The sequence below is a fragment of the Capsella rubella genome, unplaced genomic scaffold (genome assembly GCF_000375325.1).
Source record: "Capsella rubella cultivar Monte Gargano unplaced genomic scaffold, Caprub1_0 scaffold_8, whole genome shotgun sequence".
In the NCBI taxonomy this organism is placed as follows: Eukaryota; Viridiplantae; Streptophyta; class Magnoliopsida; order Brassicales; family Brassicaceae; genus Capsella; species Capsella rubella.
The window spans coordinates 6,636,143-6,648,896 of NW_006238916.1; the positions used below are offsets into that span (position 1 = coordinate 6,636,143).

At 34.7% G+C, this 12,754-nt stretch overlaps 2 protein-coding genes across 2 annotated transcripts; one reads left to right on the forward strand and one right to left on the reverse strand.

Annotated features, from left to right (window-relative positions):
- Positions 1 to 1,358: 1,358 nt before the first annotated feature.
- On the reverse strand, positions 1,359 to 6,154 carry LOC17876705 (chaperone protein ClpC1, chloroplastic). The gene is made up of 10 exons (XM_006279909.2): positions 6,038 to 6,154; positions 4,857 to 5,436; positions 4,615 to 4,730; positions 4,394 to 4,513; positions 4,116 to 4,301; positions 3,440 to 3,655; positions 3,131 to 3,348; positions 2,973 to 3,048; positions 2,802 to 2,891; positions 1,359 to 2,725 (listed from the first exon to the last, which is right to left on the reverse strand). The coding sequence occupies exons 2-10, from the start codon at positions 5,428 to 5,430 to the stop codon at positions 1,532 to 1,534; spliced, it is 2,790 nt and encodes a 929-aa protein (XP_006279971.1). The 5' UTR covers positions 5,431 to 5,436; positions 6,038 to 6,154; the 3' UTR covers positions 1,359 to 1,531.
- A 1,888-nt stretch (positions 6,155 to 8,042) lies between these two features.
- LOC17875736 (protein MHF1 homolog) lies at positions 8,043 to 10,180 on the forward strand. Its single transcript, XM_006281216.2, has 4 exons — positions 8,043 to 8,366; positions 8,832 to 8,903; positions 9,569 to 9,649; positions 9,738 to 10,180. Exons 1-4 carry the CDS (start codon positions 8,240 to 8,242, stop codon positions 9,890 to 9,892), a joined length of 435 nt encoding a protein of 144 aa, XP_006281278.1. The 5' UTR covers positions 8,043 to 8,239; the 3' UTR covers positions 9,893 to 10,180.
- The last annotated feature ends 2,574 nt before the right edge of the window (positions 10,181 to 12,754 follow it).

A 12,754-nucleotide genomic window follows, 5' to 3' on the forward strand; every position in this document is an offset into this window, starting at 1 on the left:
TCATGTATGTAAAGTGTTATTCGACTAAAAAAAACTGCTCGATTTTTTTTGTTCTTCATAATTTTGATTCTCGACGATCCGTATAAGATACTTAATTTTGTACATTCATGTGAAGGATACAATCAAGAATATAAAGCTTTGTATTGAGCTATGGCTTATTCTCCTCACTAGCTATGATCGAACTGTTTTATGTTTTAAAGTATTGATCTTCTTAATTATAGTAAGAAGAACACAACAAATACACCAACCTAGCTAGAGAGATAGAGTAACGTACGTTTCAATATATACGATATATAGATATGCATAGAAGTGTCTCTATCCGCATGATACGAGAGATAACATATTTATTTGCATCGCCTACAATGCAAAATAAAACAATTAAAGACGTTTATGAAAAATTATAAAACTGATAAAAGAGTTTTGTAATGGTACGACTCCTCATTTGTTTTTTTTCCATTCAATTCAAGAATCTATGCAAAATCTGAGAAAGATCTAATAGTACCTATGCAACTGGCACTAGCTAGGTTCCACTATGTGACATCGCTTTCTTCTTCACTAATTACCAATTTCAATATCAAACGTTTTCTCTTAATCCTTAATCCTTATGTTATATCAGTTTCACTTTCTTTTTTCCTTTAGTATATATGGAATAGATAATTATCAATTAGCAATGTATTCTATTGGATTGTGACTTTTTGTTTTAGTTTAGTTGTAATAATCTTAGCTAATGTATGTTAACGTAACTAATTTGAAGTCCCCCTTTTCGATAACAACTAGCTATGAGCAATGGTTCAAATTTTATTAATTTATACAAAATTTGGTTTTTCAAAATTAGTATCAATTGTTAATTATACAGAACAGTTTTCTTACACATGTTTAAAAAACATTATTTGACTTTCGACATTAAATAAACATATTTACGTATTTATATCTAACATTCATTTAAGTTTTCTTTGTCTTAACCAAAATAATAAATAGCAAAAGAAAAAAAAATTGCATACGCTAGCTAATTTATACCAAAAAGAAAGATCACTGAAATTTGACAGATAAAAATTTCAAATTTAATAGGCATATATATAATATTTACCGACAAAAATGAATGTTAAAATTAGGTGGGGATGCAAAATTCTAGATTTACTCTTTAGTAAGAAGTTTAGGTGGCTAGGAAACGAGATTCTCGATTATGGTTCTTTGTTCTTGTTAATCGTCGTACAGTGGTGAGCTAAGAATACTTTGAAGGAGGTAGCTTTTCCGAGAACGCGGCTAATAGGAACAAGAAACAAAACCTAATCATCGTCTATCACTTAAAAGAGGAGGCTTTTTTTTTTGAGGTGGAAGCAAAATATTGGCACCAGAGAGAAGTCCTTAAAACAGCATTGAAAAATAAACTACACAAATGTCATCTATACATTACAATTTTTTTTTCATATTTAGAAAATGTATATTGAGAAAACCCCCCAAATTCTCTTGCCATAATTTCATTTAGGGGCCAAAAGCAAAAGATGCGGAACACACTTTGCCTTTTTTTTATTTAAGCGACAGGGAGAGAATCTTCCTGCTCCTCCAAGGAAGTAGTGGGAGTGCCACTTCCACCATTCAGCACTGTCACGGTTCCTTCAGCATCAACGTCCACAATCACTGAGTCTCCTTCTTTGATCTCTCTCGCAAGCATTTTCTCTGCCATACTATCCTCTAACAGCCTCATGATGGCTCTTCTCAATGGTCTCGCTCCATAGCTCGGGTTGTAACCTTCGTCTACTACTCTCTCTTTGAACCTCTCTGTCACTTGAAGCTCAATCTCTTTCTTCTTCAGTCTCTCGAACACTTCCTTCAACAGTATGTCTGCGATCTCTTTCACTTCCAGTTTTGTTAGCTGTCTGAACACAATCATCTCGTCTAGCCTGTTCAGGAACTCTGGTCTGAAGTACTGTTTCAGCTCCTCTGTTACAAGGCTCTTGATTCTGTTGTAACTGCTGTCTTTCTCATCGTACTCTAAGTCGAACCCAATACGTCTTCCTCCTTTCTCAATCACGCTGCTTCCAACGTTTGATGTCATGATCAGAAGTGTGTTTTTGAAGTCGACTGTTTTTCCTTTGCTGTCTGTTAATCTACCATCTTCAAGGATTTGAAGCATCATGTTGAAAACATCTGGATGGGCTTTTTCGATCTCGTCGAACAGAACCACTGAGTAAGGGCGACGTCTAACCGCTTCTGTTAGCTGACCTCCTTCAGTGTATCCAACGTATCCAGGAGGTGAACCAATAAGTTTGGAGACAGTGTGCCTCTCCATGAACTCACTCATATCTAGACGAATCATAGCTTCTTCAGAACCGAAGTAGTAAGCTGCCAAAGCTTTGGCAAGCTCAGACTTCCCAACACCAGTTGGACCGGAGAATATGAAACTAGCAATCGGACGGTTAGGGTTCTTGAGTCCGACACGGGCACGGCGAATGGCTCGGCTTATGGCTTTGACAGCTTCATCTTGGCCTATGATACGTTTGTGGAGGGTTTCTTCCATCTTTAGAAGGCGATCAGACTCATCGGTTGATACTTTTTCTACAGGAATACCAGTCCATGAAGATACAATGTGTTGGATGTCTGACTCAGTGACCATAGGACCTTCCTCACCGGTCTCACTCTCTGCTTTGCTCATCTCCTTGCCTTTTGCTTGGATAGCAGATACCTCGGCTCTGAGTTCAATTTCTCTATCCCGAAGTGTCCCAGCCTGAAACGAAATTTACATCTCATAAGATATCTTATTGCCCAAACGAAATTTATAAAGTTATACAAACGATAAGTACCTTCTCAAAGTCTTGTCCACGGACAGCTTCATTCTTCTCCTTTGTTATCTGCCTAAGCTCCTTCTCAAGCTCCCTAGCTTCCTCTGGGACCTGCATAAACAATCAAGTTAAACTATGATACAACCAATGAAATAGTAAACAACAGGCACCTGGCATGAGATTTCACCACACCTGTGCATGACGAAGTCGAACCCGAGAACCAGCTTCATCGATCAAGTCAATTGCCTTGTCAGGAAGGAAACGGTCACTGGAATGAAAGGACAGTCAGATATAAGTAACTGATGACACACTTGCATAAACTTTAACAAGTAATTTGCGAGAAGAGCCACCTTATATACTGGTATGACAGCTGTGCAGCTGCTACTAAAGAATCGTCAGTGTAACGAAGCTTGTGGTGAATTTCATATCGCTCTCGCAGACCCTTAAGGATTTGAATAGTTTCATCCACAGTAGGTTCAGGTACTTTCACCGGCTGGAATCTTCTTTCCAATGCAGGGTCTTTCTCAATGTGCTTTCGGTATTCATCTAATGTTGTCGCTCCAATGCACTGTCATGATTATACAATAGTCAGATTACTGATGGTAATTACAAAAACTGCAAAGCATTGTCATGTAAAACGGATCAAAAAGAATAATTACCTGCAATTCACCTCTAGCTAGAGCTGGTTTTAAAATGTTAGCTGCATCAATTGCACCTTCCGCTGCCCCAGCCCCAATCAAAGTATGCACTTCATCGATAAATAAGATGATCTCATCGCTCTGTCTTATTTCCTCCATAAGCTTTTTTAATCTCTCTTCGAACTCTCCACGGTATTTTGTTCCAGCAACTAGAAGACCCATGTCAAGTGTTATAACCTGAAGTCAAAAACAACGAAAACGCAAGAGCCATCAGATCACTGTTGCACTACCCAACATAATCTTGGGAAATTAAGGGTGACCTGAGTCTAAACTCCATATTATTACGATAAAAAAAAAAAAATCAGTATGGCTATTTTTTTCATATAAACAAGTCTCAGAAAGTTAATCTACACAAACCAGAATTCATATAAAGCATATTATTCACTGGATATAATCTCTAGATATATTCTTTGTTTCACAACTTTTGCAGCAGCAACATGTTTTTTTACCCTTTCGGCATGGAAAGAATCACAATTAACCAAGAAAATTGGACTCTGTGACACATGAAATGTATGCCTACATGTAACGGAAGAATTAAAATCAACGAAAATAAGATTGGATCTCACACTGATTCATAACAACTGACTAATTTAAATCGCAAGCTTGTCAACAAGACTGAGACAAACATCATGCTTACCTTCTTCCCTTCAATGGTTTCAGGAACATCTCCACTGGCAATACGCTGCGCAAGTCCTTCAGCAATAGCTGTCTTACCAACACCAGGTTCTCCAATAAGACATGGGTTGTTCTTGGTTCTCCTGCCAAGAATTTGCACCACACGTTCTATTTGCGGCTGCCTTCCAACAACTGGGTCCAATTTACCCTAAGGTCAAAAGAAAAGATTATGATTAAGTCTCAATTGATCTTAAGATCTCTTCAAGAAAATCAGACATGGTCAGGTTAACAAATAGCTACCTCCTCAGCCAATTTCGTTAAGTTTGTTCCATACTCTTCAAGAGTTGGCATCTTATTGTTGCTGCTTCCTCCCCCAACGTTAGCAGTAACCTCATTGTTCTCACCTACCATGCGTATCACCTAGCCATCCAATTCAATCAAGTTAGGGTTTTTATATATAAATTCCAAAAACGTATAAAAAATTGAAATTTTCAGTTCACCACATAAGATGACTACTTTACCTGAGTGCGAATATTACTAGGATCAGCACCTAAATTCTCAAGGACTCGAGCTGCAACACCTTCACCTTCACGTAGCAACCCAAGCAGAAGGTGCTCGGATCCAATGTAATTGTGACCTGAGATTCACACAAGTAATTAAGACATGGGAATAGGTGGTACCGTCCATACTAATACACTTGACAATAGAGACTCTCCAGATACAGATGCAAAAACCTTGCTATATAGAGGAAGGGAGTAGTTACCAAGTTGGCGAGCTTCCTCTAGTGAGAGTTCAAGAACACGCTTGGCACGAGGAGTGAATGGGATCTCAACAGCAACAAATCCACTGCCCCTTCCAATAATCTTCTCTACCTCCACACGTGCATCTTTAAGGTTTATCCCCATGGATTTCAAAACTTTAGCAGCAATACCTGTACCTTCGCCAATGAGACCTAGAAGAATTTGTTCGGTTCCCACGAAATTGTGGCCAAGTCTTCTAGCTTCCTCCTGAGCAAGCATAATAACTTTGATAGCTTTTTCAGTAAATCTTTCAAACATTGCTTTCGTGGTACACCGGCTGGCTTTCCCCTTGGGCACAGTCATTGCCTGCCGCACCTTGGAATGGAAATCTTGACGGGTTTTTCCTAGAGTATCTAAGGCATTGCTTCCACGTAATCCCAAGAATCCTTGCATTCTTGAGCCAGACACTTGTAGCTGACTACACATCATTTTCACCGATCTTCTCGATCTACCAGATCCCCGTGAGGGGACATTCCTCTGGTAACAGGCCAAAGACGGTGGAGTAGATTGAGCCAGCACCCTTGTGGCCATAGCCATGACTTCCTACATTATCAAGAAAAATTCCAACATAAGAAAAAGGAATTAGTAAACAATCACATCACTCTACCTGAAGAAACAGTTATACTTATATACTCATAAAACTGTTACCGAATGAAGCTCAAGACTCCAAGGGAAAAATTCAGGCAAAATATAAAGAATTCACAAAATATGATATTGATTTAGCAAGACTTCAAACAAAGAACCATCAGCTGACAAGATAAGCTTGCATTCGATTTACAAAAGCTGAGAATACTGAGTAAAGCACAAAAAAAGACTTAAGATAAGTGAACTCCCAAACACAAGTAAGCTCAGAACGTTAAAATTCAACTTAGCTCCGATCAAAAGAAGACGAGACAAAGCGAAACACTAAACAGAAATGAAAAAATGGAATTGACTTTTTTTGGGCAAAAAAAAAGTAAAATCTCTACACAATTCGCGATCTGAGACTTGTTCAATAGCACAAATTCCGACTAAACCACAAAAACATAAAACCCTAGCTTTCGAACAAATACAAAGCCATAAGCTTCAAGAACAAACCCAAGAACCAACCAAGAATCACTCTCAAAGAATTCGACTACAGAGATTAAGTGAAAAAGCAACTCACCGAGTTCGATTAAAGCGTAACACAGGATCAAAATGAGAAAGGTCGAAGAAGAAGAAGAAGAGGAAGAAGAAGAGAGAGAAATGAAAGAAGAAAAAAAAACAGATGGATATGGTGTTGTGTGCTTAATTGTTTTTTTTTATCTTTCACCCTCCCCTTATCTCTCTCTTTTTCTCCTGTCCGAGTCTTTTATTTTTTCTTTACACGGTGCGAGTCTATAACACTTGTTCGGTGCACCATCGTGCACGCTATTAATACTTCCACTCTCAGCTTTAACAAAAATATCACACGAGGTTAACCGACTTAATCAACCAATTCGGTTTACGGAATCTACCAACCGACCCGAAATTAATTAGTGATAACTCGGTATTTCACCAATTTCTTATGCATTTTTATGAAATTAGTGGATGTAATTTGATGTATTCAGTAAAAAGGTACGTAATTGGCTATTTTTTTGATAAAATTAAAACATGGTTTCATTATCGGTTTAGAGAAGTAAACCAATTTCTGAATAGCGAAAAGAAACTTGACCTCTCTCACCACCGTCTGATATTGAGGGTGTAAGATTGCGACACGTGGCGCTATATGAGTAGATAAAGACTAGAGTGACGATTATACCCTGAAGATATTGGTCTTTCGAAATGTATCTGGACAGAGGACTCAATGGTCAATACGTTTGGTGGTAAGAGGTTCCGTGTACGAGACCATTTTTTTTTTATTATTCTTTATTACTTATCGCAGAGGAATCTTTCTAATAAATCGTAGACGTTGCCACAGAGGCGATTGTGTTACTCCGACCTCTCATTTAGTCGAAGACGATCGAGAGCGTGACATGGATTATGTTCAACCTCTTATATATTTTGATGGGAAATAAAAATATCTTCTGTTTATATTATTAGACCAAAATACAAACACTTAGGCGTTATAGAAAATAAGACATTTCCAACTTATTAGGTGATTGGACTTTGAAGATTGTAAGTTGTCTTTTTTATCCTAGAGAGCAATTCTATGAAAGATTGTGTTGCTAAACAACAACAACATCCTAATCTTTGTCTTCTAAATCCTATATAGATTACTAGCACATGTATCCAGTGGCGGATTCAGATAATTTTTTTGACTGGTGCACAAACTAAACATAGATAAAAAATTTTTTTGGTCAAACTAATTTTATTTTCATTATATGTTAATTTAACGTTAAATTTTTTATATATTAAGCTAATATATGATTGTATATCATTTAGTTTGAAAATTGAATCCAAAAAGTTACTACAATATCAATAATTTATATGAAACTATTAGATTCATTGATTTTAAATTTACACGCATGATCATAAATATCTCAAATACTGTTTTTAGTTTAGAAATTTTAATAAGAACTTTTACTAAATCAAAAGAATACATGTTTCAAATAAGAGTAGTGGTAGAAAAAAAAAGGAAATGAAAAATAACAGGATGTCAAACATTTTATTTAGGAATTAAATACTAAATTATCTAAGAAATAAACAAAAGCATAGGTTTGTTAAAGAAAATTTAGAAATTAACCTGGGGCACGTGCCACACCTAGTTAATACATAGATCCGCCCCTGCATGTATCGATCAATTATCTATGTTTTGATAAGCCGACGTTGTAAAATTCCTTTTTCAAGAATGAAACCGTTATATAGACCAAGTGCTAATAGCTCAATTGGTAAAAATCTCTAGCAAAAGTTTAGAGGTCGCCGGTTCGAGTAGCGCTTGAGACGAAACCATATAACATGTTTTGGTTTCGGGCCTGAGAGGATGTATGGGGTTCGGCCCAGAACCTCTTTGATTATTCAAAAAAAAAAAAAAAAAAAACCCGTTATATAGAAATGAGGCTAGAAATATCTTGTTACATATACTTTTCTCTAAACAACTCTTTGAGAGTTAAAACACATATAGTAGTGAACATGCTTGTCGGAATTTATATTTCATTGCTATTTTACTTAGCCCGTACCTTTGAGTGTATTAGTGGATGCAGTAGACATATATTTAGGTCTGTAGCTTAGTAAAATCCTCAAAAAAATATTTCATTAAGCATAAACTAAAGAGAACTCTTTGGAGAGGATACTCGAAAACGCTGCGTTTTACTATTTTTTTGTTTTCCCGCGTATTTTTCTCCCATTATTATCGGATAGCCCCAACAATTTCACCGGCGAAAAAAAAAACCTAACTATTTGCTTCGCCATGGACGTCGAAGGAGGAGAAGACAGAAGCGATCTCCAGGTAGACCAAATCGTCGAAGAAGATTCCATGGATGATCTCATCAGAGACAGATTCAGACTCTCCGCGATCTCAATCGCCGAAGCCGAAGGTTAAACTTTCCCCCCTTCTCCTCCTATTTCATTCGATTGGGATTCGATTCTCAAAATTTCCGCGAATCGACGGTGGTTTAGGAACCGGAGTCTGTTATTTCGATTTGATTTTGAAAATTTGTGTTGATTTTGATTGAGGATTCAATTTTTTTTTTCATTTCCACTAATTCGTTGGTTCGAGAATCTCTAATTTGGCTTCCGATTAGTTTCTTCTGCTGGAAGACGAACATAGCTTGAATGTTTTCATCAAATATTCTTGGATTTTTCGAATTCGATTTTGGGGATTTTCGATTTTTTTTTTTTTAATAGAATTAATGAATTAGCATAGTAACGAGAAGCTACTTGAACTGAAGTAGTTAATTTTCTACAAAGTTGAAATTGAGATTCTTCCTGAGATAAGTAATTAGATGGAGAAGACTTGAATTTGATTGAATTGAGTTCTTTTTATTTTTTGGTTTGAGCAGCGAAGAAAAATGGAATGGAAATAGGTGGATCTGTTGTGGCATGTATATCAGATTTAGCCTTCAAATATGCAGGTGAGATCAGTGCTTCAATGCATTGGAATACTAATCCTGCAACTCCCTTTTCGTATGGTTCGAAGAACCCTGTTATAATTACTATCTACTTCATCCAGCTTCAGGGGAATACAGATTAGTCAATATGCTTTGGAAGTGATCCTTTGGTTAGAGGAATCCTGGTTTATTTAGTTTTAGTATTTACATTGATGAGATGTGCAATGTTAGTCTTATAAGATTTAAATCATTTCATTCAAACCTGTTCATTGCTGCTATTCACTTTGAATCTCGATCTTGCTTCAGGGGAACACAGTGGTCAATGTTTTGGGAGTCATATTTTGGTTTGTGTTGTACTTTTATCATTGGTGAATAAGGTTTTTCTTTTTAGGACAATATGTGTGTGTTAGTTTATAGAAGTACAGAAATAGCAAACAGAAAAGCAACAAATGTAATCTAAAGACGAGTATCAATTCGAATCTACTTTACATATCTGGTGTAGAGAGTGAAATGTTTTCAAAGATGGTAGGATATTTTGGTTGATGTTCATATGCTAAACTGTTGTAGAAGATTAGATTCATACTAGAGGGACTACACCAACAACTAAGCTAGCTTTTTTTTTTAGTGTTTTAGTTTCCAAAATAGATTTGTCTGAAAGTTTTGCTTCTTTTTTTTGTTATGAGCAACAGAAAATGTTGCAAAGGACCTTGAACTATTTGCTCACCATGCTGGACGCAAAGTTGTAAACATGGACGATGTTGTTCTCTCCGGTATAAACTGTTTCTCTCTCTCACAGTTTCATGTTACTGTTTTCTTAGTTATGAACTTCATATCTTTTTTTATTTTTAAAATTCGCAGCGCATAGAAACGATAGCTTAGCTGCATCTTTGAGGTCAATGTGCAATGAGCTAAAGGCAAAAGAGCCACAATCTGAGAGGAAACGCAAGAAAGGATCAGCTAAGAAAGAAGACAAAGCCAGTAGTAGCAATGCTGTTCGCATCACCGATTTGTAAACTCTTAAAGCAGCTCGTAAATACATGCATTCCTTTATATACATATATAGATTACAAACCTTGACGAAGAAGCCGTTAAAGAGCCTGGAACTTTTGTAGAATGTTTTATTTCTATAGAAGACATATGCATCAACCTCTTATATTAAGCATATAGCTAGCGTTCCTTCTGGGCCAGGATCGAGAAGAAGACGTCCTTCACTAAAGTTTTGTGCTTCCGGGCGTTATTGGATTCTAATATTATAAAGAGTTTTGATGATTTTGAATAAAATCATAGAAGATTTTAAAGGATTAGAGGTTAGAAGATTTTAAAGGATTACTAGAGAGTTTTGAAAAATTTTGTTGATTAGTTTTTCTATAATATTGTATAGTCTCTCAAAGACCCAACAATCTCTCTATTTTTAATTATACTTTCTTTGTAAATAAAAGTATATGAAATATAAACCAATAAACATAATAATTGAATTCATTAACAATCCTAGATTTTTTTTTGTTTTAAATAAATAACACATAACTTTCATTGACTTTATAAAATTCTGAATTCAATAACCCTATATTTAAGATTTTAAATGACTCTTACAAATCACAAACTAATAACCACAAACTTTAGAAGAGTTTAACAAAATCTTAATTGAATGACTCTACGTAACATTTAAAATCATTAAAACTTTATTTAAATCACAAACCAATAACACCCTCTCAATGAGTTATCTCTATATTAGTAAAAGAGGAGTACAATTTGTATTTCCGGGTCGGGTCATTAAAAAATATTACCCGAAATCTTGCAATTGGATCTCAACAAATCGGGTTTTACAAAGTTTCGGATCTTACCCATTGGTAAAATAATCGTTTTCTTTAAAAAATAAACAATATTCGAAAACCTCAGCATTAATGTATTGTTCCTGCATATTAGGAATTTTTATTTATAACGATATCACAATTAAATGGGTAAGATTGCAATCTCGGAGAATATATTTTCAAAAAGAAAATAAAGTTTTCTCAACCCTTAATTATACTTTAACATATCGAATATTTGTTAAGAAAATATTACACACTTACTAACTATATTTATTGAAAGAATATGCCCTAATATTATACCCTAATGACGCTTCTAATTGTTTGCCTATATAAAGATTCTTAGTCGACATTGTTTAATTGCCACACATTCGACCATCTTCTTTGTCTACTCTTTTTACGATTGAAAAATGGCTACTAATACTACCATAACAGATTTACAGTATGAGTTTAAAACTGCTTTTCCGTTTTCTCATTGGAAGATTTAGATATTTTCATTTTTTTAAGTTACACATCAAACTCATTATCTCTATTGTTATTTCTTATTTCCATGTTTGCAAGCGAAATTTCATGTTTCTAATAATTATCATCAAAAGTATTGTCTAACAATACACCTTTTTCATTTGAACGATTTCATAATGTCCAGAGACTAACCTTTTTGATGAACTTGAAAATCCAACGTCGTCAATAGTTTATACGGTTGTTAGAAGGGCGAACATGTATCTTGAAGGTAAATAGAAAACATAATAAAAAATAGATTTACACAACAATTGATTGCACAACAGTACAATATCTAACAGTCGATGTAATGGTCATGCTAACTGTTATTATTATTATCTTCACATATATTATTCTGCTTAAGGTATCGGTTAACGTATGAAACCTTAATCCAATTTTTCAATTAGTCAAAAAAAAACAAAAAGCTGAAAGCATATAATCTATTGATTCAACAAACAACCACCATAACACCATAGTTAATTATGAATGGTACTCAAATTAGGTAAACGGATTAATTAAAATTGAGACAAGTTATAGATCATTACCCAAAGACATTCCGATTGATCAGGAATATGAACACTGCAATGAGTATGTTCGGACCCGCGCTACAAAGCAGCCACCACCTATAATAAATATAATAAATATTCAATACACTTGGTTAAATATTTTGGAAATGATTTCAAAACATTATTAGTATGACCAATATTAAAACCATTGTTATATGAGCAAATTTAAAATTTTAAAAGGTTTCAAAATATTATAATTAAAAGGTTCAAATATATATATAAAAAACTAGAATTTAAAATATTAAAAATATTTTTTTGGAGGCATAGATGTAATTTTGGAGACATATTTTTTTTTTGATAAAATATATACAATATATCAAACTATGCAAATTTTAGATAGTCCACAGGTTGTTTGTTAAAATCACAATTATAATGGTAAAACGAGTCATGAATAATGTTTTTTACGAAATGAATTCTGTTACGGGTTGGTCCTTCAAAAAATATATTGTAAGTATGTATTTTTAAGTATATTCTTAATTCTATTACAAAAATGGTCAAATTGAATGATTTATAGATAAATATTATTTCGTGCTCTTAAATTTTCATCGTGTTTTTTACTCTATCAAAACTCAATATATGATTATTTCTTTTATTATTTTATTTAAACTTATTATACAAATATATGATTTACCGTAATCGACCGCATTGCAATTAAATTAAAATGTAACATATTCTAATCCGTTAAAAATTATATATACGTAATTCTTTCCCCCGCGCTATAGCGCGGGTCCGAACCTAGTATATTTATATATCCTCAGTAGATTTCAAAATATCTTTTAGGGATTTGTTATCTGTAAGCCAATATATATATATATATATGTAAATGTAAGCTCGGTTTCTGAGAATTTCCCTAGCCGTGATAGATAACAATGTCGCAATCGGACTCTTCACCGACAAAGAAACAGAAGCTGGAGGACGGTTTAGGTATATTTCCTGATCCTTTTTTTGCTTGTTACAGAGTTAAGATTATCTATAAGGGATCCCGATTTATTCTAGACTTCTAGGG